The sequence below is a fragment of the Podarcis raffonei genome, chromosome 15 (genome assembly GCF_027172205.1).
Source record: "Podarcis raffonei isolate rPodRaf1 chromosome 15, rPodRaf1.pri, whole genome shotgun sequence".
Taxonomy (NCBI): domain Eukaryota; kingdom Metazoa; phylum Chordata; class Lepidosauria; order Squamata; family Lacertidae; genus Podarcis; species Podarcis raffonei.
This window is the reverse complement of record NC_070616.1, coordinates 15,516,755-15,540,580: the sequence shown is the minus strand read 5'-3', so window position 1 is coordinate 15,540,580 and position 23,826 is coordinate 15,516,755. Positions and strand designations below refer to the sequence as shown.

The following is a 23,826-nucleotide window of genomic DNA, read 5'->3' as shown; positions in this document are numbered from 1 at the left end:
ATCAGAATAGATGTTGTTGAGGGAGGTCAAATTGGGGTGTGTATCACACAACTCTGGCAACGCCCTGTTCAATATCGCAATACACCGAAAGTCTGAAATGTACGTATCCAGATTAAATGTTGCATCCTTAGGGGAGTTGAAGGCTTTTTTTGGGTGGGGGGTCCATCTATGAACTCTCAAGACTTCGGTCAAACATACAATCCCAAATTATTTTTTTCCCATGGGGGTAGGAACCTCCATTAGGGTAAATTTGTCCTTTATGAGGCTCTACCATTTTACATCATGGGTGAAGAGTTTTAATCCATTTTTAGTCTGTTGTTATTTTAACTTTCCAAGTGCCTTAAATCATTCTTGCCATTTTTCCTTATCAATAACTTTATTGTTTTAGCTCTTTTGTACACAGCCTTGAGGGTTGTGTGTGTGTGTGTACAATCATGTGGTATATAAATTTTATGAAATGATAAGAAATAAATAAGAAGGCTTTTCAGCCCGGGGGCTGTGTTGCCTCCTGAGCAAATTGTGAGGGCCGCTCCTAGTGGTGGGCGGAGCCAAAGGCGGAAAGGGGTGGGGCTACAGATGTGAGGGTTGCCATTTTATGCCTGGCTGTCTCCCAGTCATTTGAAAGTCAGATATTTATACACACATTTCCTCTATCCAGGCAAGCAAAGAGGCTTTATGACTGTCTAAGGACACATTCCAGCCAGGCACCGACACTCAAGAAGGGTGCAGGGCAGGGCAAGGAGGGGCGTGGCCTGGGGCCAGTCCTAAGAGGTATGGGGGCCGCATTTGAGGTCCCCAATCTCTGCCTTGAACCTTGGAGCAATCTGGAGAGTTCTGAGGGAAACTGAGCTCCGCCACTCGCCTTCCGCCATTACCCAACTCCACCACATGGTCCCATTTTGCTCATACCTGGTTTGGGAGGTTTGCCACCGGCTCCTGGGTACGTCAGCCCTGTGCAAGAGAGCATGAGGGGAAATTAGAAGCTTGTCCTGGAAGTCAGGCTTGTGGCCTGCTGACCTCAAGGAAGCAGTGGGGCTGCCTCAGAGGGCATTGGCAGGCTAGGGGAGCTGGAGGCAGGGCCCCCGAAATAGGACTGTAGGAAGCAGATTGGGGCTGTAACATTTGTGGTATATCCAGTACTATTTTGGGGGGTAAGAAAAATGTGGTGCTGGTACTTCTATATTGAGAATGGTGTCGTAGGTACCAGTACAAAATGCCAATGGGCTGCTCCAAAAGAGGCAAATAGCTTTTGGTATTCATCTTCCTCCATGATGAGAGCTTCATCCTCCTGCTTTCTCATAATTATGACTCGGACTCTGGCTCGGGGTGGTGAGCAGGGGAGGGGGAAACAGGGGTGAGGATGAGGAGTAGCTACAACGAATAGTTGCTAAAACAGGGAGTAGCTACAACAGGGTGTAACTACAACAGTTAGCAGATCCCACTGCCTGCTTCCTTGCAGGCTCTGGCTGGTAGCAACGACAAAGCAGAGGGTCAACTCACTGCGGCCACCATTGGGTAAGGCCACCGAGACATCTTGCGAAGTCCCCTCACACCACCCCCAAATTCAGAGCACAACATTGGGGGCTTCCTTCCCAGTGCTCTGGCTGAACGATCTCTACGCACCTCCAGCTCCAGCGCCACCAAGGCCCGCTCCCCCTGCGCCGGGGACCCCATATCCTCCTCGTCCACCAAAGCCTGCCAGAAAAAGTGGCTCAGTCATAAACCCACCCTCATGGTTCGTTAGAAATAAGCTATAATGTGTGGAGGACCCATAGAGTAAATAAAGGAAGATGGAGGATACTGAAGTTATTCAGCCTATGACTGCCTGGAATGCTCCCAAGCCCCACAGCCCAGCCCCCAAGTGATTTCAGATGTGTAGCCAGGACAAGGGATGAGCCATGGAGCTGTCCATCTTGTCCCAAAGAATGCCCTGTCTTGTGTGGAGGCCCCTCTTCTCCCCTCCCTCCCCTTGGGTCTGTAGCATCGTACCTGGTACGCCAAAGCCACCCAGCCCAGCTCCTGGCACACCTGTTGGGGTGAGAAAAAGCGAGTCTTGGTTTATCAAAGGCATTTCTCCCCACTGCCGACCAGACACTTCCCATGTCTCCCAGTTCTTCAACTCATAAGAAGCGTCTGCCGGATCAGGTCCATCCAGTCCAGCATCCTGTTCTCACAGTGGCCAACCAGATGCCTCTTATGGGAAACAGGAGCACACGAGCCCTCTCCCCTGCTCCCCACAAAGACTGCCAGTGACTGGTATCAGGAAGCTTTGCTGCCTCTAACTGTGGAGGCAGAGCATGGCCATCGTGACTTGTGCCCATCCATAGCCCCCTCCTCCTCCATGAATTGACCCAATCCTAAAGCCCTCTAGTTTGGTGACCATCAGTGCCTCTTGTGGTGGTGGGGAGTTCCACATTTAATTCTGTGCTGCGTAAAGATGGGTTTCCTTTTATCAACAGTTACAGATAGGTAGCCGTGTTGGTCTGCCATAGTCAAAACAAAATTTTTTTTTTCTTTCCAGTAGCACCTTAAAGACCAACTAAGTTAGTTCTTGGTATGAGCTTTCGTGTGCATGCACACTTCTTCAGATACACTCATACACTGTGTATCTGAAGAAGTGTGCATGCACACGAAAGCTCATACCAAGAACTAACTTTTATCAACAGATAGCTAGATCTCCTGTGACTCTTTTGTTTTTGTTTTTTGGGTGTTTTGTTTTTGTTTTTTGGGTGAGGTGTGGGCAGGTGAGTGGATAGGCAGAACTTCCAGTACTATCATTATGATTATTATTACTTACGTCTTGCCCATTTCCCTGACAGGGACTCATACGTACCATATTTAGGTGGCTTGGCCCCTGGTTGCAGTCCAGTTTGGGGGATTCCTGTGAGATAAGGAGAAACAATCTGTGTCAGAGCCCCAATGGCCAGGGATCTCTTCTGGTGCACAGCAAAACTGGACTGGGAATCTTGTCCAGTGCCAATTCCCCAAGATCAGAGGATGAGGAGTACCTGAGGGGTCCCTTACCTGCTCCAGGAACACCTGGCACAACGCCTCCCCCTGGCAAGACGCCTGTTCCACCCCCTGGCAAGACACCCGTTCCACCGCCAGGAAAGACACCTGCCCCACGACCTACAAAGAGGTTGGAATTAGGGGCAAAATTTGACCACATTCCACCACCACCACCCATTTAGCTGTGAATTCTGCACTGCGGGGAAGGGGGGGGGGATGGACCAAATGGCCTTTGGAGTCCCCTTCCAACTTTATAATCCTATGATTCTCTTTTTTTAAAAAAAATAATATTTATTACTTTTACAACAATTTAAACACTACAAAAAAACAAAGAAAAAACAGTACATTACAATACAAAAACACTACATAACACTAAAACATTAAACTAACAAGACAAAACAAAAACAATTTAAAAACACATCAAAAAAAAGAAAAAATTTCCAATATCTTATCTTTCTTTCACATATTTCCACGACCTCCTCACACCTCCCTTTTTGTATTCCACTTCTATTAATTATTTCAGCAATTCCTTTCCATCTTCCCCTGTTTTCTATCCTATAATTATCTCAACACATTTTAACCTTATTTTTACTAAAGCCATATCACTTCATTCCAACATTCTTCTAGCAATCATTAATTTTAAAATGTTTCTGTAAATAGTCTTTAAACTTTTTCCAGTCTCTTTTGTTTTTTTCCTATGATTCTCTGCTCCATTATGACTGGCCCAGTTCAAGAAACCTAGGTACTGTGCTTTGTTAAGGGTGCGAGGAACTGTAGTTCTGTGAGGGGCAAACTACAGTTCTCAGGATTCTCCAGCTGAGAATGTGTTCTGAAGGTGTTTTAAATGAAGGGTGAGCACACAACTAAGGCCTCATGCCCCAGAAAGTTTACAATCTGAATCGTGGCAATGTGGGATGCTTCAGAGATGATTTCATGTTTTTGCATCTGGGAAAAAGCTCACTGGCTGGCACTATAGGGCAGTGGGCCAGGATGCGCAGAGGGGCAGGGAAGAACTGGATTAGGCAGGGGATATGAGATCAGGATGGACGCAATGGGGACTCACCGTATTTAGCTGCCTTTGCTGCTGCTTTAGCTGCCGCTGCTCCCCCAGGAACTAGCGGAAGAACAGAAGGAGTCAGGATTAGGGCCAAACCCATTGGGACACCACGACACAACAACTAAGATGACCCTAGCCCAGCTTCCTGTTCCCACAGTGGCCAGTCAGATGCCCCTATGGGAAGCCCTCCAGCGAGATCTGAGCGCAAGAGCCCTCTCCCTTCCTGTGGTTTCCAGCAATTTGTCAGGGGCTGACAGAAAGATCAGGTCATTCACAGGCCAGATGCGGAGACATGAGGCTAACGTGCAGTTAGTTTCATTATTAAGGAAAGGGGGGGGGGAATACAAGGAGGCTCATAAAGGCAAACCGCCCCCCCCCCCATGAAGAAGTTGCTTGAACTGGTGTGCAGCCCCTCCATCATTATCTAGCCCTCCGAGTCAGGGCTCCTCCCTTGTAATCTTCTGCTACAGCAAGCCACTTTCTGTGCCTGCCTAGCCTGTTGCTCAGCAATACATAACATCCTTCACGTTCTAGGAGTAAGTGGGGCCAGAGAGCCATCAGCAGAGAGGCTGGCATGATGGAGCTATGGGAGAGATGCAGGGTCTGGCTCTCCTCTGTCGTAGCCTTCATCCAAACTGGGAAACTCATCCCCCCGCCCTGTGCTGGGCCACCAGCCTGCTTCTGCCTCTTCACGATACCTCAAGCTTCCTGCTTCTAGTATCTCCCACCTCGTCCCCTCCTCTGAGTTGCGGCCAGTATCCTGCCACCAGGACCCAGGATCTAAGTCATCTTCTTCTCTGCCTTCCTTGGGGGCTCTTGGGCAAGTGGCTTCCACCACTCTGCCTCATCCACCCAGTCCCTGACACAACTTGAGATGTGCAGTCAGCTAGTATGCATTGCTTTAAGAAGTTAAGAGCAGCAGCTGTGTGCAACCATCTAAACTGGGGCTGCTGCTGCTGAGGAAAGAAATTTGTTTTCATTTAAAAAACCCTCATCCTTATTTTGGCTTCCCATGAGCATCTCTCTGGGTTGGCTCACATTCATTTTGTGTTGTGAACTGCTCAGGAAGCTTCTGCCCTGCACGGAGCCACCTGGAAATCTCCATGCCCCAAATAAAACAAGATAATATTATAAGTTGCTGGCACTTAATGGCTGCTTACCGCCACCAACGCCAACACCGCCAACACCGCCAACGCCACCGACTCCACCGCCGCCAACGCCGCCAACACCGCCAACACCGCCGACACCGCCAACGCCAACGCCAATGCCGCCAACGCCTCTTCCTGCTCCTGTTGGAGCAAGGCACACTTTTGGAAAATGGTCCTGAGCCCCACCACACCCTGAGAACATCACCTGGGTGGAGCCAAAGTCCTCAGAGGAAAACATTTAGATCAAAACTAGGAGAGGGTATTGCAGGCTCCCTGCTCAGACTGCTCACTTCCTAACGCCAGTTGCATTCGTACTGATGTTTTCTGTGTCTTCTTGAAATGAGGCTACATCATCAAAAGGGGGGAGGGCCTGCCCCAGTGGTGTCCATCAGGATTGGTAGGGCAGAAGGCAGGGAGCCTACCAGTAGGTGGCGCTAGACGGGTGGAGCCAACGCCTGGTTTTCTCCTCCTCCTCCCTACAATGGAGGAGGAGGAGGAGGAGGAGGAAGCTGATAGGCAGAGCCACCTGATGGAGTGGTTGTAATTGAAGAAGGCAGGCAGGGTGGGGGCTGGCTGAGGGCAGTGGGGCAGCACCCTCTTTGTCCTAATAGACCAGCCTCCATGAGCATCTCTGTCTGTGTCTCCAGAGTGTCAATATTTTTTACGACAGGAATCCAAGAGCGTCATGGAAATTTACGTTTGTGCACAAGCTGCTATTTGCAAGGCTAAAGAAAAACTGATCCGCATCTCCTTTGCCATCCTTATCTCCTGTGCTGGTTGGAAGTCTTGATATTTATTTATTTTCTACATTAATATCTCACCTTTCCTGCAAGGAGTTCAAAGCGGCATTCATGGTTCTTTCCCTTCTCATTTAATCCCCACAAACAACCCCGTGAGGCAGATCAGGCTGAGAGACTGTGGCTGGCCCAAGGTCACCCAGTGAGCTTCCACCACCAACAAGGATTTGAACCCTCGTCTCCCAGGTCCCAGTCGGACACTCTAACCACTACACACCACAGTGGCCCTCCTTACCATATTTGGCTGCTTTGGCGGCTGCTTTTGCTGCTGCTTGAGCTGCCACGGGGCTTCCTGGCACTGAGAATTGAGAAAGAGAGAAAGAGAGAGGTGTCAGCAGGGCCACCCGCACCAGGTCTGATTTCAGTGGTTGACCACCTTGGCCACTAGCCAAAGCTCTTCCCCAGCCCAGCCCATCTACCATTCTCCTCCTGTCCTTCCAGGACCCTGCATGCTTTTGAGCAGTGGGTGGTGCGCACTCATAGTACAGACCCTTTTCATCCAGTTGTGAAAGCCTGCCAGGAACCTCCTCCCCCACCACAACTGCCTCACTTCTCCCATTGTCTTCAGGAAATGCAGAGAGCGGGTGTCTGTCACATCTTGATGTTGTTCCACAGAGCGGGAGCAGCCTCCATGTTATTGCAAAGACCAAGGTTTCGGGACGAGCCGCTCTGTTGCCTTGAGAAGGCATTGACTTCCCACAGAGGGGGGAACCTACCTAACCCACCGGGTGCGACTCCACCAGGTATGACTCCACCAGGTGCAACTCCACCAGGTACGACTCCACCAGGTGCGACTCCACCAGGTACGACTCTACCAGGTGCCACACCACCAATGGCGCCATAGCCAGGCACCACACCAGCCCCTGCAGGAAATGACAAACAAGAGGTCAGATTAGCCATTTGCAGCAAACCTTCAAATACCTGAAGTGCCGCCCCCTGGGAGATGGAGCTAGCTTGTTTTCTGCTGCTCCAGAGGGGAGGTCCTGAACCAGTGGATTCGAATGATAAGAAAGGAGATTCTGACTCAACATTAGGAAAAACTTTCTGAGGGTTAGAGCTGTTTGACAGTGGAACGGACTCCCTCGGAAGGTGGTGGACTCTGAAGCACTGAAGAGGTTTTTAAGCAGAGATTGGATGGCCGCCTATCAGGGATTCTTGTGCTGTGATTCCTGCATTGCAGGGAATTGGACTAGGTGGCCCCTGTGGGTCACTTGCAATTCTACAATTCTGTGAATCCATCGAGACCTGCTGCTCCTGGCTTTGTCTAGCCTGGCATGGTTAGCGGGGCCTTCATACCCTTCTCAAGAGCTTTTTGCCTGGCTGGGCCCTTGGCAATGCATGTTTGCTTTCCCCCACATGGAGGACAGAGAGGGCTGTGTGAGAGTGTGTAGAAACTAGCAAAAATCTACATGTGTTGCCCTGCCCATTTCTATTTATTCACTTATTTCATAAGATTTATACACTGCTTGATTGTAAAAAACAAACACAAAAGCCAAAAGCCAACCATCAGAGCGGCTTACAAAAAAGGAAAAACAGTAAAATTATCTCTAAGGAAATCAAGGGTTTCAAAAAGTTAAAATAATAATAAAGGTAAGGAGACCCCTGACCATTAGGTCCAGTCGTGACCGACTCTGGGGTTGCGGCGCTCATCTTGCTTTATTGGCCGAGGGAGACGGCGTACAGCTTCCGGGTCATGTGGCCAGCATAACTAAGCCGCTTCTGGCGAACGAGAGCAGCACACAGAAATGCCGTTTACCTTCCTGCCAGAGCGGTACCTATTTATCTACTTTGACATGCTTCCGAACTGCTAGGTGGGCAGGAGCAGGGACTGAGCAACGGGAGCTCACCCCGTCGCGGGGATTAGAACAGCCAACCTTGTGATCGGCAAGTCCTAGGCTCTGTGGTTTAACCCACCACAAAAAAGGACTAAAACTTTCAGATTGAAACCTTTGCCTCTGGCCCTGCCTACCTCTGGCATACGAATCCCTCCGAAAGTTTCCTGAAACAGAAGGGCTGAAAAACTTCCTTGCTCCTGCTCTAGACCAGGCATAGGCAAACTCGGCCCTTCAGATGTTTTAGGATTACAACTCCCATCATCCCTGACCACTGGTCCTGTTTGCCTATGACTGCTCTAGACTTTATGGGTTTTCCGTAATATATTACCGTATTTTTCGCTCGATAACACGCACCTGACCATAACACGCACATAGTTTTTAGAGGAGGAAAACAAGGGAAAAAATTCTGAATGAAGCAGTGGATGTATCATTTTTGTGCTTCATGCTGTGGCCACAGACATGTGATTTGACAGTGAGTTTGGGGTAGCCCAATGCAAAAATCCTGAGAATCCATGTGGATCTGTGCTTTGTAACCACGTTTTTGCACCATTGCAGCCCCAGGCAACAGTGGGTGCGTGATTTTTTTGGTGCAGGCTGTAGCCATGGATATGCTATGTGATCTGATGTTGAATTTGGGGTGACCCTATGCAAAGATCCTGAGGATCCATGTGGATCCATGCTTTGTAACCACGTTTTTGCACCATTGCAGCCCCAGGCAACAGTGGGTGCGTGATTCTTTTGGTGCAGGCTGTAGCCATGGATATGCTATGTGATCTGATGGTGAATTTGGGGTGACCCTATGCAAAGATCCTGAGGATCCATGTGGATCCGTGCTTTGTAACCACGTTTTAAGTGGGGAGGGAAGGAAAAACATAGAATGGACAAGGAGCACCGAGAGGGGTGTGCGGAGAAGCAGCTGGCTAAGAATGCAGGAGAGGGGTTTTACCGGAGGGAGGAAAGGAAGGCAAAAGTTCCCCCACCCACCCACCCACCCACCCAAGCCAGCCAGCCAGCCAGCTCTCTCTCTCTTTCTCTCCCCCCACCTGCGTGTTGCCTGTGAGTCCCTAGACGCAGCAGCACTGGAGCACGGAGAGGAATTACGGTAGAAGGAAGGACGCGCTGCTTTCCCCTCTGCTTGCCTGGAGGGGAGGGGTTTTCTCTGCTCTTTGTTCCGTTTGAGCAAACACAGTAATGAAACAGAAGCGGGTGGGCAGTAAGACCCTGAGGCAGAATGCAGGAAAGCAACAGCTTTCTCTCTCGGGAGGCTCTAACGCAGAGAATGAAGATAAACTGGTAAAATAAGGGGGCTGGGTTAAAGCTAAAGGGAAAACCTCAAAGATCCCCCAAGAACAAGGCAGGGGTTCAGGGCTCCCAAAGCCGAGCTGCAGCCTTAGAAGGGAAAAATGGGGCTTTCGGAGGTGGTTTTTACTGCCCCGCTGCTTCCAATTTTTTAAAAGGCAAATTGCAGGAGAAGATGCAGCAGTCAGTCACTCTCTCACTCCCTCCAAGCACCCACACTAGCGAACAAACACACAGGCAACCACACACTCACAAAGCACACACACTAGCAAACACACAGTCACGCTGCAGAGTGGCCAAACCTCCTAGCAAGCACTTCCCTGGCTTCTGCTGACCGCAACGAAGACATCCCTCGAAGAAAATGTGTGATGCACTTGGGCCAGTCGGCTCCAGGGACCACACATTCGCTCAATAACACGCATAGACATTTCCCCTTACTTTTTAGGAGAAAAAATCTGCGTGTTATAGAGGGAAAAATACGGTAAGTGGCATCAGGTGGTCTGTCCGGAGTGCTGCTTTATAATCGCCTGATTTTCTTAAACAGTTGAGCCCATGTTCTGTTTCCCTAAAGAGATCTTTCTATTCCTTCCTGCCTTGAGTTGGCCTGCCCTGATTTATCCAGCAGCCCCAATGCTGTTGGGACAGGATGAGGATGCTCAGCTTACCGTAGGCGGCTGCCTTTGCCGCTGCCTTTGCCGCTGCTGCTGCAGACACTCCAGCTCCTGTTGGCAGAGACAAAAATGAGTCAAGGGGCTAGCCAGCCACGGCACCCATGCACTCCTGGAGCTACCTTGTCTATTTCATTTATGCACTGCTTGGTTTTAAAAACAGAACCCTAAAGTGATTTACAAAGCAAGTCAAACAACAGAATTATCAGTAAAAACAACTCTTTAAGTTGCTGAATATTTCTGATGATACCAATGTAGATACAGTGCCAAAAGAATTGGTCTTACTTATGACCTTGGCAACTTGAATAGGAATCACAATGGGGGGACGGGACCCAAAATCTTATACTGGACGCTTGGTACCACTCACTCTGCCATATAGCTATAATGCAGGAAATTAAGCATATTGTAGATTTCCACAGGGGCTAGCACACCCAGGTGCTTTTAATATGATTTGCCATTCCTTTATTATATATACAGCGAAACCATCATTTTCAAGGCAGCCCACATCAGAAATCTGGAACTATGCTATCATATAACGCTGATTTTATTTACTTGTAACTTTCTTTCTTTTCACCTGTGTGCAACTGCACTCATTCTGTGTGTCTGTCTTGTAGTTTCTCCTTTCAATTTTCATCTTTCGATATCATTGTTCTGTTTTATATACATTATAAAAATGAAATTTAAAAAAACTTTACCAACACTCTCTACAACTCTTTTAAAACTTCAAAAAATAACATCTACAATATGCTAAAAAAAAGTATTAAAAGACACAGCAGATTTCTACATGTCTGCGCAGGCGTGCTTGAACAAAAGATGTTTTTAGCAGGCACTGAAAAGGTGCTTGCCTGGTGTCAAAAGGCAGGGAGTTCCCAAGTGTAGGTGCTGCCATGCTAAAAATGAATTTTCTTGCAAACACGTAACGGGTATTATGTGGCACTTGCAGCAGTGCCGGTTCTGCAAATCAAAGTGATCTTGCAGGTAAACTGGTGCCATGTTGTTACCTTCTCATGTAAACGCACCTGGAACAGCAACTCCAGCACCGGGAACTCCACCGACACCAGCACCAGGAACTCCACCAACACCAGCACCAGGAACTCCACCAACGCCAGCACCAGGAATAAGACCTGAGACAGAAGAAATGAATATGAGAGCCAGGCCAGTTCCAACCAGCTCATCAGATCCCCACCATTAAAAGCAGCCAAAGATCCACAAAGACCCCGGAGGTGGCTACTGCCTCTTTGAGGGACCATGCAGCTCCCTTAAAGGAGGTCATCGTTTGGCCTCTTCAGAAGATACCTGGCCTGGATCTAGCCGATTAGGGTTAAGTCCTGCCAGGGACTGAGTTTGCAATTCTGGGGCAAGAGTGAGTGGCGATGTCTCCACTCCTTAACTCTTGCAGGGGGCTGGACTAAGATGACCCTGAGAGTCCCTTCCAAATCTACAATTCTATTAATCCAGGAGGTTTTGGATGACACCGATTATTTGGATCTGTTTTGGGCTGGCTGCAGTGGAAGATCTTTGCTGGAAGGCGGGCTCCCCTCCCCATTGCTGGGTAAGTGAAAAAATGACGAGTAGTGGTATTTCACTGGTGACCCAAGTGGATCCCTCACCTATTCTTCGCCTCTGAGACATGAAACTCGAAATGGGCACAAGGATGTTAAGGGGGTTGCCTGGTGTGCCCAGTGCTATGGAGTCCACTTGAGGCAGGATCTCTCCATGCCCACCATCTCAAACCCCAGCAAAAACTGTGACTCAACAACTCAGGATCTTACCATACTTTGCTGCTTTTGCTGCTGCAGCGGGACTCACTCCTGCCAAAGAGAAAACAGGAAGATAGGTCTCAGAAATAGGAGGTAAAGCAGGTACGCTTATAATTGTTTAAAATCGCTTTTGACATTGTGCTTCAATGCTGTAACCTGCCCTGGGACCTTAGGGCGAAGAGCAGGAAATGAATTAAGAATCATGATTTATAGGCACAGTTATTCTGGTACGTGCATTTTTGTACACGTAACTCGGCTGAAGAAATGCACTGCAAACGCCAGAGGAATGCAAATTTTAAAGGATGGGGGTCTGTGTTTCGTAAGTCACGAAAAGCAGATTACGAATGTGCAAACAGGATCAAATCCCTCCAATTTGGCTTCACCTTCCTCATCTGTCCCCCCACCAATCCTCTGTGACACATACCTCCTACCCCAGTTCCTCCTGGGCCGACTCCAATAACACCAGGTGTGGCGCCAGGAACTACGCCACCTGGCCCAACCCCTGGGACACCAGCGCCACCGATGCCCGTCCCTGGAACTCGGCCACCTGGGGAAAGAGAGAGGAGAGGAGAGTAAAAAATTGCCAGAAACACAGCTGGCTTCTGGAATGGTGTTGGGGAGTCGCACCCTGGATAAAATTAATCCATTTTGTTGAATTAATTAAACTAAATAACTTTCAATTGGATTTTGAATAAAGGCATGATTAATTGTGACTCTTTCATTGTTTTATTATATTTCTTAGGGGCTCATGCAAACCACTGTTCTGAATCATGTGTTTTTTATAGAATAGAGGGCAGTGGAGATGAGTTTATGGAACCAAAGAGGCAAGCCCCAAAAATGTTCGGGAACCACTGCATACCCGCCAAGTGTCCCGATTTTCCAGGGACAGTCCCGGAATGACAGAAGCCACCCCACTTTCTGATTTGATCATGGAATGTCCCTGTTTTCCATTTCCTCTCCTCCACGCCCAAGCAGCTTACAGCTACAATTCCATTCCATTCCATTGATCTGTTGACCCCTTCCCTCACACATTTTTTCTTTACAACAATCCTGTGAGGTAGGCTAGGCTTAAAGGTTGCAATTGTCTCAAGGTGACCGATGTATAGGTGTATGTGAAATATATGAGTGCAGGAGATCAAACACGGGAGAAGCCTCTTGATGTAGAATAGAATGTCCCTATTTTCATCTGAGAAATGTTGGAGGGTATGCTACTGGGTATACAGAGGTAGTTTGGGGGTGTGGAGGTCCCTATCTGTTTTAACCCATGCAAGACCTCTCTCCTGCAAGTCGCACCCAACATTCACGCAGAAGGCAGTTCAGTGGGACTTAATTCGAAGGGTGTGTGTCTAAGATATACAGCAAACCTTCACATGCCTCCCCATATGCAAATCTCACTGAGGCTTAAAGTGGAAGAACGGCCGTGAAAGAGTACATCAGTGACGTATTTCAGTTTAAACCCCAACATTTTAAATAGCCAAAGCAGCCCAATGGGCGAGATCACTGGAATCCCTTTCATAGGATTATCTATACGTGACATGAGGGGCTTTTTGCTGCTCCACAATGAATTATGATTCCTGCCACCACGTCAACATTTCTGGCTATATGGAAAGTGAAGGGTTAATCTGGTCTTGAATTGAGGAACCCCCCCATCTGTCATCTGCAGTTCAACACCCCGTAGAATCACATGTGTGTTGTAGCCAGACTGATGCACTAGAGGGCAGCTTCCCTCTTCTGTGGGATCCCAACTCTGCTTGGGCCATAGAGCTAAAAGCATGTGGAACATCATGCAGCCTGAACTTCTGGTTTCAGCAGACCCTCCCGTCTCCAGCTCCTTTGGGAATGTAGATACCCATAAGGAATCAATGGAGTAACCTAAAATTTCACTGTAGCCTATCTCTCCCACACCCCACCTCTGCAAAAAAAGATTACAGCATAAACAGTTCATGCACTTTCTAATTCAGGACTTGTGAGCAAAAACATATTTGCATATGCATCAGTTTTAACATATTTAAATCCGCCACATTTCTGCACCCAGGTCAATGGAGTGCAAGGCTTCAGAATGAAGTTGAGAGTTAGACTCAGGCTGAACCAGCCTCTGTTTCAACCTCAAGGGGTGCTTCACAGGGGGAGGGGGTGGCTGAGAATCCAAACCACCACCACCCACCTCTGGGCTAAAAACAAACAGGGAGTAGTTGCCACTTCAGGGCTGTCATAAGTTGCTCTCTGCCAAAGCCCCTCTATACGAGGACGATGCCTTGCAAATGCAGGGCTAAACATAGCACAAGAACATAATAAGTGCACAGCTGGATCAAGCCAAGGGCCCATCCAGTCCAGCATCCTGTTCTCACAGTGGCCAACCTGATGCTCATTATGGGAGACCTGCAAGCAGGATTTGAGCACAAGAGCCCTTTCTCCTCCTATGTTTCCAGCAACTGGAATTCAGGACCATTGCTGCCTCTTGCTATGGAGGCAGAGCAGAGCCATCCTGGCTAGCAGCCATCAATAGCCTTCTCCTCCTCCATGAATTGGTCCAATCCTCTTTTCAAGCCCTCCAAGTTGGTGGCCACCGCTGCCTCCTGTGGGAGGGAGTTCCACAGGTTCATTTCACCTACTCCATTGACCTGGGCGTGAAGGACTTCCTTAATCTTGTCCCGAATCTTCCGACATTCAGATTCATTGGAGTTCCAATGTTATTATGAGAGAGAGAGGGAAATTTTTCTCTGTCCGCTCTCTCCATGCCTTGAATGATTTTAGAAAGCACTATCATATCGCCTCTTACTCGCCTTTTCTCTAAACTAAAAAGTCCCAAGTGCTGAAACTGTCCTTCATAGGAGATTCGCTCCATCCCCAGTTGCCCTTTCCTCAACCTTTTCCAACTCTACACTATTCTTCCTGAGGTGAAGTGACCAGAAATGAACACCGGATTTTGGTCTGTGGTCTTGCTGTGGAGACGAGTTACTCCAGCAACTAAAGTGCCCCAACTTCAACGCTGGAAGTTCCCTCCCCCACAATAAGCTCCAATGTGGTGTGGCTAGAGATGATCCATGAAGCTCTGGCACCCTCGCTCCTAACCAATCACAGGGCGGAAGGTTACTAAGCGCAGCAAAAGCTGGAAAAGGAGTACATTCTCTCTCTCCCTCTCTTCCTTGCAGACACACTCCAGCGAAACCTGATTCGACTGTGGCTTTTCTTCAATCCCAAAATTGCACAGTTCCCCACTGGCCGCCTGCTTCCAATCAAAACCAGATGGCGTTCTGGGACGATCCCAGGAAAACCAGGCCAGGCCAGGCCAGGCTGCTATCGCTCTCTGGAGCAGATCAGGTGCGGCTGGGTGTGCAATGCTTGAGGCCGGGGGAAGAGTTACTAAGGACTCCAAGAAAGTGTGTGTGTGTGTGTGTGTGTGTGTGTGTGTGTTGGGGCTCCAGCCTGGCTGAAGCACCTTTGGAGCTGGAGTCTGTCCAGAAGATCCACCCCACCCCCAAATCAGATCTTATTCTCAGCACTCAAGAAGCACTGGCATGGATCCATTCTTGATAGTGCACTTATCCTTGCTTCTGTGCAATTGGGGCAAGATTTCTCGCCCGCCCCAAATCCAAACCTGATTCACGAATCCAAACACAAGAGGGCGTTGAGTGGCAGGAATGAAATTTCCATTAGAAAACACAAAAAATCTGGGTTTGGGGATCCACGTCTTTGGCAGGCCTCTTAAAGAGCAGGAGGAAAGAGATGCAATCTGGAGCGAAGCGTGGGGAGGGTTGAAATCAGCGCCAGATTTACGTATAAGCTAAACAAGCTATAGCTTAGGGCCCCACTCTCTTGGGGACCCCCCAAAAAAATTAAAGGGAAAAAAACTGGATGTACATTTCCAAAATATAAGATAAAAAACAAATAAAATAAAACCTACATACAGCAGCAGTGTTTTGTGTTGTGTAGGCTCCTATGGTGTAAGTACTGGGCACCGCCTGCTAGCCTGCTCCCTAAAATATCACTGGTTTGCTCATTTTTATATATCGGGTGCCTGCATAAAATATGTATTTTATGATAAACTACATATTTTGTTATGTGCAAATGGCTTTAGATACCTATTAGGTCCATAAATTATCATATAGTGTATATTCAACACGAAAAACAGTGACAATTTGTTGTTGACAAAGGACAGCTGGACATATAAAGGGCCCCATTACCTTCAGTAGCTTAGGGACTCATCAAACCTAAATCCGGCCCTGGTTGAAATCCTTCCCCTTTCCCATGCTATCTCACCATTGTCCACCCCACCCCCCACACTTGCTTTTCTTCAGATGCATGCTTCATAGAAAGAGAGAGATGGAAGGAACTCTGAGGGTCCATTCCCCCCCCCCACAGTGCAGAACAGCTAACGATTCCCTGACAGGTGGCCATCCACTCTCTGGTCCAAGGCTTCTAAGGAAGGAGAGTTTCCTGCTGTTAGTTCACAAAAGCAGATAGAGTGTACTGTGGGTGAGATGGCAGATGGGGGAAGAGTTAAGTACCCTTCCCCCCACTCCAAACTGGACCCCTTCCCCTATCAATTTTGCACTGGCCACTAACATGCTACCAGGCCGAGTTCAAAGAATCTGGATTAAATTAAAAGGCCCTCAACAATTTGGATACTTCAAGGACCATATATGATTCCATATATCCTTGCCCAACCACTGAGATCCTGGGGAAAGGGGTTCTCTGTTAGGGGTTGCCCTTGGCTCAGATACCTGGCTCATAAGTTGAGCCTGTTGGACTGCTCAGTGACCCAACATAGCCCAGCATGATGCTGTCACAGTGGCCCACCAGATGCCCCAGAGGGAAGCCCATAAGCAGGACTTGAGTGCCACAGAAACTCTCCCAACTTGTGACTCCCAACATCTGGCATTATTCAGAAGCATATTGCCTCTTACTGTGGACAGAGCCACCCTGGCTAGTAGCCATTGATATCTCTCTCCTCCATTAATCTTTCCGATCTTTTCAAAAAGCCATTCAGTTTGGCCATCACTGCCTCCTGCGGAAGCGAGTTCCATAGTTTAACTCTGTGCTGCATGAAGTAGGACTTTCTTTTCTCTGTCCTGAATCTGCCCACATGGATGCCTGTGAGTTCTAGTGTTAGGAGAGAACAACAACTTTCATAGAGAGCCACATTCTCCATATCAGCCTCAGGATTGTGGAACCGACTTTGTGGAGCTTAGATGAGGCAAGCCGCCTCCTCCCTGTTGAATTTCAGGCACTTGGCAAAGACCTTTTGATTTCAGCAGGCATTCTCAGTAAGCTCTACTGTACCTATTGACGGAACTTGCATTTCTACCTTTACGGCTTCTGTTTGTTTTAAGCACTGCAGAAATCCTGTGATTTCTGGGCTGTTTTATCGATCAATTGGGTAAACAGCTCACCGTAAGCTGCTGCTTTGGCTGCTGCTTTGGCTGCTGCTGCCGCCGCCGCCGCTGGTCCACCTGCACCTGCAGTGAAAAAGGGTGAGAGAAGCTGAGAGCCATTCCTTTCGCCTGGCCAACTTGGATGGGCTTGTTTTTGAAGAGCACAACTGCAGAATCTTTTGGCCACAACGACAGCAAAGGCACTCACCTAGCGCATTCATCATTATCCATATCATTTATTTATTTATTTATTTATTATTATTATTATTATTATTATTATTATTATTATTATTTAATTTATTAGTTGCTTTTTCTTGCTGGGGCAACTCAAGGTGACTTACAAAAACAAAGAAAAGAAGCCTCGCAGGCTGTGAAAGACTTGCTCACAAATTTATTGACAGCTGCACGAAATACAGAAAGGGGCCAAACCGCTGCAAGAGGTGTTGAAATTTCGGGAGGTTGGATAGTTACAATGGAATGGTCTCGGCGGTGGGGTGCACATTCTTATTCTTATTTATTTATGATTATTACTTTGTCAAAATATAAAGAACCTAAAAGAAAGAAAAAATCAAACCCACATACATACATACAAACCAATGTGTTTACTATTGCCCATTAAAAGATGCTTATCTATCACTCCTCCAAAGGCATTGACTATTAACTCTACAAAACTGTTCGCCTATTACCCATCCAAGGTCATTTACCTATTGCTCCTGGGACACCAGCACCGGGCACCAAGCCTCCTCCAAGGGCCCCAGCTCCAGGGACTCCGACCGCCCCGGGCACAGCTCCAGCACCTTTGGAGAAAGAAAGAAAGAAAGAAAGAAAGAAAGAAAGAAAGAAAGAAAGAGGAGTGAATGAGGGCCAGCCAGAGCCTGGGCTTAAGAGAATGGCTACATATGGGCTCCTCCAGCATGGTGTCACTCACCATATTTGGCAGCTGCTTTTGCAGCGGCTACCTGAGCTCCCACACCTGCAAAAAGAACAAAAAGAGCTTCAGCGATGTGGCCACGTTGCTAGAATCTTCAGGACACAAAGCACAGATATCCCTCCCAACTTACTGGCTTCAGAAATCTAGGATCCAAACCAAGTAACACACTGGAGCCAAGCCTTTTGGCAGCCTGGGGCAGTTGTTTGACTCCATCAGCCTCAGCCAGCCGGGCCATTTTGGACTCCAACTCCCATCAGCCCCAGATAGCCTGGCTAGGCTGGCTGGAGCTGTGGGAGTTGTAGTTCAACAACATCTGGAGGCACTGGGTTGGCTAAGCATGTGTTGATTTCTGTCTGCTGAAATAAACAAATTAAGGTCTTATGTATATAATAAAGGTTCATAAATGTACCAAGCAAACATGTACATAGATATATAGGCCATTTGTCTGAAGCTGTACAGCTATGGAGCCATTTTGACTCCCAGGCTGACCAGGTGTTTTCTCTGCAAGGTCAAATGGAGGAGCCTCCCCATTGCCTTTTCCTTCACAAATCCTGTCCTAAGGGTATATCTGTGTATGAATAGGGTGAGCCTGTTACTTGGCTCAGGAACTAAGTACTTATCATTACAAAAGACTAGCCAGGCTCCCCAGGGTATCAATCCAGTAAACATTAACAGGTAACTTGCCAGACAGGAGTTAAACAACCCACTCAGATGATGAGGTAAACAACCTACTCAGATTTCTGCTTTAGCCCGCCCTTTCTGTGATGTAGGTATGATGTTTCTGGGGGTGGTCTTTGACTCCAAGGTGGGCAATTTAAAATGTCTATATAAGGGCGGACACACCTTGGTTTGGGGTCCTCCTCCTTCTCCTGCGTGTGAAGGGGGCACCCTGTTGCAATGGTTCAATAAAGATCAGGCTTACAAGCTGCTTTGCTTCTCAATATTCTCTGGTTGGCCTCTGTTTTTTCCTCTGACCGATGGAGAACCTACAAAGGACTCTATAAGGGCTCTTGTGTCCCCCATAAGGGAATAAGGGCAGATTTTCATTTATTACACTGTGCAGAGCAACAGAGGTGTCAGCAAGGGGTCCAAGACTCTGGGGGTCATCCTTCGCTGGTGTTGTGTGCTAGTGGAACCTGCTTACCTGTCCCTGTTGGGTAACCGGCCTTCCCTCCGGCACCACCGTACACGCCGCCCGGCCCAACACCTAGAACCACAAAGTGAAGTCAAGTCTTCAGGGGAGAAGAACCGCCAAATGCAAAGCCCAGAGGAAATTGGCTGGGGGTTGATGATGTGGGTTCCAAGGATCAGAAACTTTTTGTTGTGCTTTTGCCCATCCCCAGATTGCTTCAGAGTGATGTGGTACAGTCCCCTCCTCCTTCTTATTGATGCAAAGAACTAGACGTCTACACTGAGATATTGGTGCCAGCATCAGCTCTGCTTCTCAATCAAGGGACGCCTATGGGATTGTAGTTTTGAATGGCAACTGACGGAGTTTCTGAAGGGGGTTCAAAATCCCCCCTCAAAAAGTGCAGTCCTCACTCAAAAGCCACAAGAGTGAAACAGGTTTCAAACCGACTAGCTGAAATCTGTAGCACTGAGGTGCCTGCACAGCCAGCCTCATTTGTGGTACCCAGAGTCAAACCTTGGAGAAGCCCATCCCAAACACAGATCCATGTACTTTCATCCCCCAAAATGCACCCGTTTCTCTCAGCCCCTCCACACTTCCCCCAGGCCACACTTCCCCCAGGCACTTGAGACCAAGAGAACTCACCTCCATAAGGCCCTTTCCCAGCGCCATATGGGAGGCCATAATAGCTACCTGGAAAAGAAAAGAAAAAAATCATAATGTGAGCCTAAGGAACTGCATGCCACTGCCTCACTGAGCACAGAATGGCCTTTGGTTACCCGCCTACTAGAGCTACTTTTATTCTGGATTTGATATCAGGGGTTAAACGTGGGACCCTTCTGAATGCAAAGCGAGTCCTTAACCCCTTAGCAGAAAGTTAAGCCAGCAGAGCCAGTTTTTAATATCTTTATTAATTCCCCTCCCCCAATGGCTGAGATGTTAAAGAGATGGCTTGCATTTGCGCTAAAAACCATGGCTAGCTGCCTTAGAGATAGAAGCTGTCCATCTGAATACATTTAAACAAATTAAGAACAGAAATGAGATGCCTTTCACCAGTGATGAGAACCTCAGGCTCAGAGGCTCTCCCAACCTCACTATCTGGCTCCTGAGACTTTCATCAGCCACACCCCCTCTCTCCAGGCCACACCCCTTACCGACCCTGTTAGGCACCCTCTTTGAGTGATTTTTCCTAGCTAGGATCTGCCCTTGAACCCTGTTAATCCTTTAATCTGTTGGGAGCCGCCCAGAGTGGCTGGAGAAGCCCAGCCGAATGGGGGGAATATAACTAATAAATTATGATGATGATATTGTTTCTTACTTATCTGCACAAAGGAAAGTGTGTGTGTGTGTGTGTGTGTGTGTGTGTGTGTGTGTGTGTGTAAATGTAAAAACAAGCCTGGTGTTCAAAGGTAGAACTACTATTATCAGTGCTTTTTTCTAAAAAAATGTTTAGGGATACTCTCATTTTGACTCAAGAAAATCACCATTTTATAGTTCAAATCAGGGAAAAATAAATATATTAAATAGACAAAAGTACAAAGATTCACAAAATGTTTAGGGGTATGCGTACCCCTGTGCCCCCCCCCAGAAAAAACCACACTATCCATTAATTAAAATTAGCCTTTGTTGTTCCACTCACTTTTGTTTCTGTCTCCACCCACCATTGGTATACGGCCCCCGGAAGGCCGCTTAGAAGGGAATGTGGCCCCTCAGGTGAAAAAAGGTTCCTCACCTTTGCCTTTCACATTTGACACGAGCATTACAGCCCTTTATTATAGGAACCCAAACCGCCACCTAACAGCTCTGCAACCAAGGGTGGGTTTTGGTCCCATTTTACGGAAGTAGAACTGAGGCCGGGGCGGGCGGTAACCTGCATGAGTCACACACAGTGAGTCAACAGTCTCAGACAGGACTCAAACTCAGAGCCTGGTTCGCTTGCCAAAAACAAGAGGTGAGGGGAGATTTGTCTCGCGTTCTTTCGATCGTGTAAAGAGGACCTTCTCAGAATGGGGTTTTCAACAGCAATTTGGTTCTGGGTGTCAGGCTCACCAGGGAGTTTGGGTGCCTTGATGGGATAGCCCAGTGGGAGCCCAGGCTGCTGCCCTCCAAAGACTCCGAAGGCTAGAACAACAAAGGAAAAGAAAATGAGGCTTCCCACAGTGGAACCATTCTCACCCCCCACTCCACCATGGTGGGCCGATCTGTTTCCCTCCCGGCTCTGTTGGGAATGGGGCACATGCATAGGTGTGTTTTGATAACCTACGAGAGAGCCCGTTGACAGCTCCTCCTCCTGCCCCTGAAAGGAAAAGAGATAATGATCAGTGGCTGTCCTTGCACACACAGGACTAGCAGCGTGATACATAGCAGTCAAGACGTTTCAATGCAATCGGCAGAAGGCTTGAAGTGTTGCAAGATTTAGTGCAGGCTTCCTCAACCTCCGCCCTCCAGATGTTTTGAGATTACAATTCCCATCATCCCCGACCACTGGTCCTGTTAGCTAGGGATCATGGGAGTTGTAGGCCAAAAACATCTGGAGGGCCGAAGTTGAGGAAGCCTGATTTAGTGCTTAATGTCAGACGAGGACCTGGGAGAGAACAGGGTTCAAATCCACACACAGCCATGAAGGTCCATGGGTGACTTTAGGCCAGTTTCTGTCAGCCTAACCTACCTCACAGGGTAGGATAAGATGAGAATGAGGAGAACTATGTGCGCCACCTTGAATTCCTCAGACGGAAGGTTGGGTATATAAATGCAATGAATGTGAAATACATTTATTTTCTGATCACACATAATAGTTTTTATTTAAAACTCGTTTTGGCCAAAAGAGTGGATTTCAAAGTGCAAGAGACCTTTGGTCCTCCAGATGCTGCCAAACTACAATTTCCATCACCATCCCTGGGTGCCTGGCCTGATCCAAGCAGAGTCTTCTGATATTCTTAAGTAAGTACTACAGCCGGAGTTCTGTAGTAGTGAGCATTCATCATGTGTGAAACGGCCCATATTCTAGTGCAAGGGTAATCAACATGGTGCCCTCCATATGTTGTCAAACTACAACTCCCAAGAGCCCTGACCTTTGGCTCTGCTGGCAGTTGGGGTCCAATGACATCTGGAGGCACCACAATGGCTACGCTTGTTCTAGCAACCGGACGACTTGAGTGTCGGCTGCAGGAGACTTCCTACCTATGAAAACTGCCATAGTAATTTGAGAAACAAAGCCCATCGGAAGGTGATAAGCCCCACCTTCTCTGGAGCAAGGGATGGATACAAGCCATCATAGGGGAGGGGTAAGAAGGCTTACCTGGAACTTTTGGCTTCACTCCAGTTCCGGTGGGAACGCCAGGCAGGACTCCTACACCAGGATAACGGATCCCTGAAAGAGGAACAGAAGATGCTGGACTCTTTTAACAACTACAGCAGGGCTTCAAATGTGGGTCTTTATTTGAATGCACTCAAAAGCTGAACTGGAAACTGGAAACAGGATGGGATGTGCTAAGAATGTGTTGACTTTTGACACCATGTGCTGAACTGTTGAGTTCCTATGGGAGAACACAGATATCTGCCTTATACGGAGTTGAAGCCCTATGAGGAATGGTTGAAGGAGCTGGGTATGTTCAGCCTGGAAAAAAGGAGACTTAGTGGAGATAGGAGAGCCATCTTCTCATATCTCAGAGGCTGTCACATGGAAGAGGCAACCAGCTTCTCCTGCTCTAGAGGGTAGGACTCAAACCAATAGCATCAAGTTATAAGAAGGGAGATTCTGGCTAAAGATCAGGAAGAACTTTCTGGCAGTAAGCTGTTCTACAGCAGAATGGACTCCCATGAGAAGTGATGGACTCTCCTTCATTGGAGGTTTTTAAGCAGAGGTTGGATGGCCATCTGTCATGGATGCTTTCACAGAGATTCATGCATTGCTGGGGGTTGGACTAGATGACCCTGGGGGGGTTCCCTTCCAAAGCCACAATTCTATGATTCTGTGAAAGGACTGAACCTGAGACCGTTTGCCTGCAAGGCAGCTGAGCTAAGATTCCAGTCCTCATGGTTCCAGATCAAGGGCAGATTTAAACAGAAGAAGCTGCCTTACCCTGAGAGTCAGACTTCTGGTTCCCCTAACTTGGTACTGACTGGCAGCAGCTCTCCAGGGTTTCTGGCAGCGGACATCCCCAGCCATACCTAGAGATGGCCTTGGGGACTAAACCTGGGACCCTCTGCATACAAGGTTGAGACCGTACCACTGAGCTATGGTCCTTCTCCAGAATGGGACAGAACTCACCTGTGCCAGGGAGCACACCTCCAGGGAAGACGCCAGGGATCCCCACACCTGTCGAGGAGAGAGCACAAACTGTCAGCACCAGCCATGGAGCTAAGGCAGTGGAGCATCTGCAACATGCAGCCTACAGAAATTGCTAGCCATCTTTGAAGAAACGGGATCAATTTGTAACAGAACGATAAATCCAACTCCTTTGTTACCCTTGCTAGGAATAATAGATGAATCAAATCAGCATGTATCTCACTGGGAGGTGTTGACATTTTTGCTGCTCGTACAGTAGTTGCTAAATGTTGGTGACCAGCAACAGGTCTGTCAATAGATTCCTGGTATGCTCAGGTGTGGTCCGTTGCTGAGAAATTGACCTTCCAGGTCAGGGTGGGTCAAAGCAAGACGAGGCCTTTATCCTACCAGCCATTCATCTCCCATGCAAGACATGGCAATCAATAGAGACAACCTCCCCAGACCATTGGAAACTTCTGGAGAGACCTAGCGGACTACAAATTTAAATATGCTTAATCAATTTAATAAAGTGGTGGTTCCAACTTTAAGGT

At 48.0% G+C, this 23,826-nt stretch overlaps 1 protein-coding gene across 6 annotated transcripts in view; it reads right to left on the bottom strand.

Annotated features, from left to right (window-relative positions):
• Nucleotides 1-23,826, bottom strand: part of ELN (elastin) — a 63,397-nt gene that overhangs the window by 5,250 nt on the left and 34,321 nt on the right. For 2 of the 6 annotated variants that reach the window (XM_053366896.1, XM_053366891.1), the window contains exons 9-30: nucleotides 23,279-23,326; nucleotides 22,307-22,378; nucleotides 21,272-21,304; nucleotides 21,058-21,129; nucleotides 19,654-19,701; nucleotides 19,024-19,086; nucleotides 17,877-17,921; nucleotides 17,653-17,745; nucleotides 16,967-17,032; nucleotides 11,998-12,120; nucleotides 11,586-11,624; nucleotides 10,833-10,937; nucleotides 9,811-9,867; nucleotides 6,728-6,874; nucleotides 6,247-6,309; nucleotides 5,227-5,355; nucleotides 4,073-4,123; nucleotides 3,025-3,129; nucleotides 2,834-2,881; nucleotides 1,990-2,028; nucleotides 1,624-1,695; nucleotides 910-951 (exon numbers count right to left, since the gene is read on the bottom strand). In XM_053366896.1, coding sequence (XP_053222871.1) covers nucleotides 910-951; nucleotides 1,624-1,695; nucleotides 1,990-2,028; nucleotides 2,834-2,881; nucleotides 3,025-3,129; nucleotides 4,073-4,123; nucleotides 5,227-5,355; nucleotides 6,247-6,309; nucleotides 6,728-6,874; nucleotides 9,811-9,867; nucleotides 10,833-10,937; nucleotides 11,586-11,624; nucleotides 11,998-12,120; nucleotides 16,967-17,032; nucleotides 17,653-17,745; nucleotides 17,877-17,921; nucleotides 19,024-19,086; nucleotides 19,654-19,701; nucleotides 21,058-21,129; nucleotides 21,272-21,304; nucleotides 22,307-22,378; nucleotides 23,279-23,326 — 1,560 coding nt within the window. The remainder of the gene's footprint in view (nucleotides 1-909; nucleotides 952-1,623; nucleotides 1,696-1,989; nucleotides 2,029-2,833; nucleotides 2,882-3,024; nucleotides 3,130-4,072; nucleotides 4,124-5,226; nucleotides 5,356-6,246; nucleotides 6,310-6,727; nucleotides 6,875-9,810; nucleotides 9,868-10,832; nucleotides 10,938-11,585; nucleotides 11,625-11,997; nucleotides 12,121-16,966; nucleotides 17,033-17,652; nucleotides 17,746-17,876; nucleotides 17,922-19,023; nucleotides 19,087-19,653; nucleotides 19,702-21,057; nucleotides 21,130-21,271; nucleotides 21,305-22,306; nucleotides 22,379-23,278; nucleotides 23,327-23,826) is intronic. The other 4 variants (XM_053366892.1, XM_053366893.1, XM_053366897.1 and 1 more) reach the window with 4 other exon arrangements.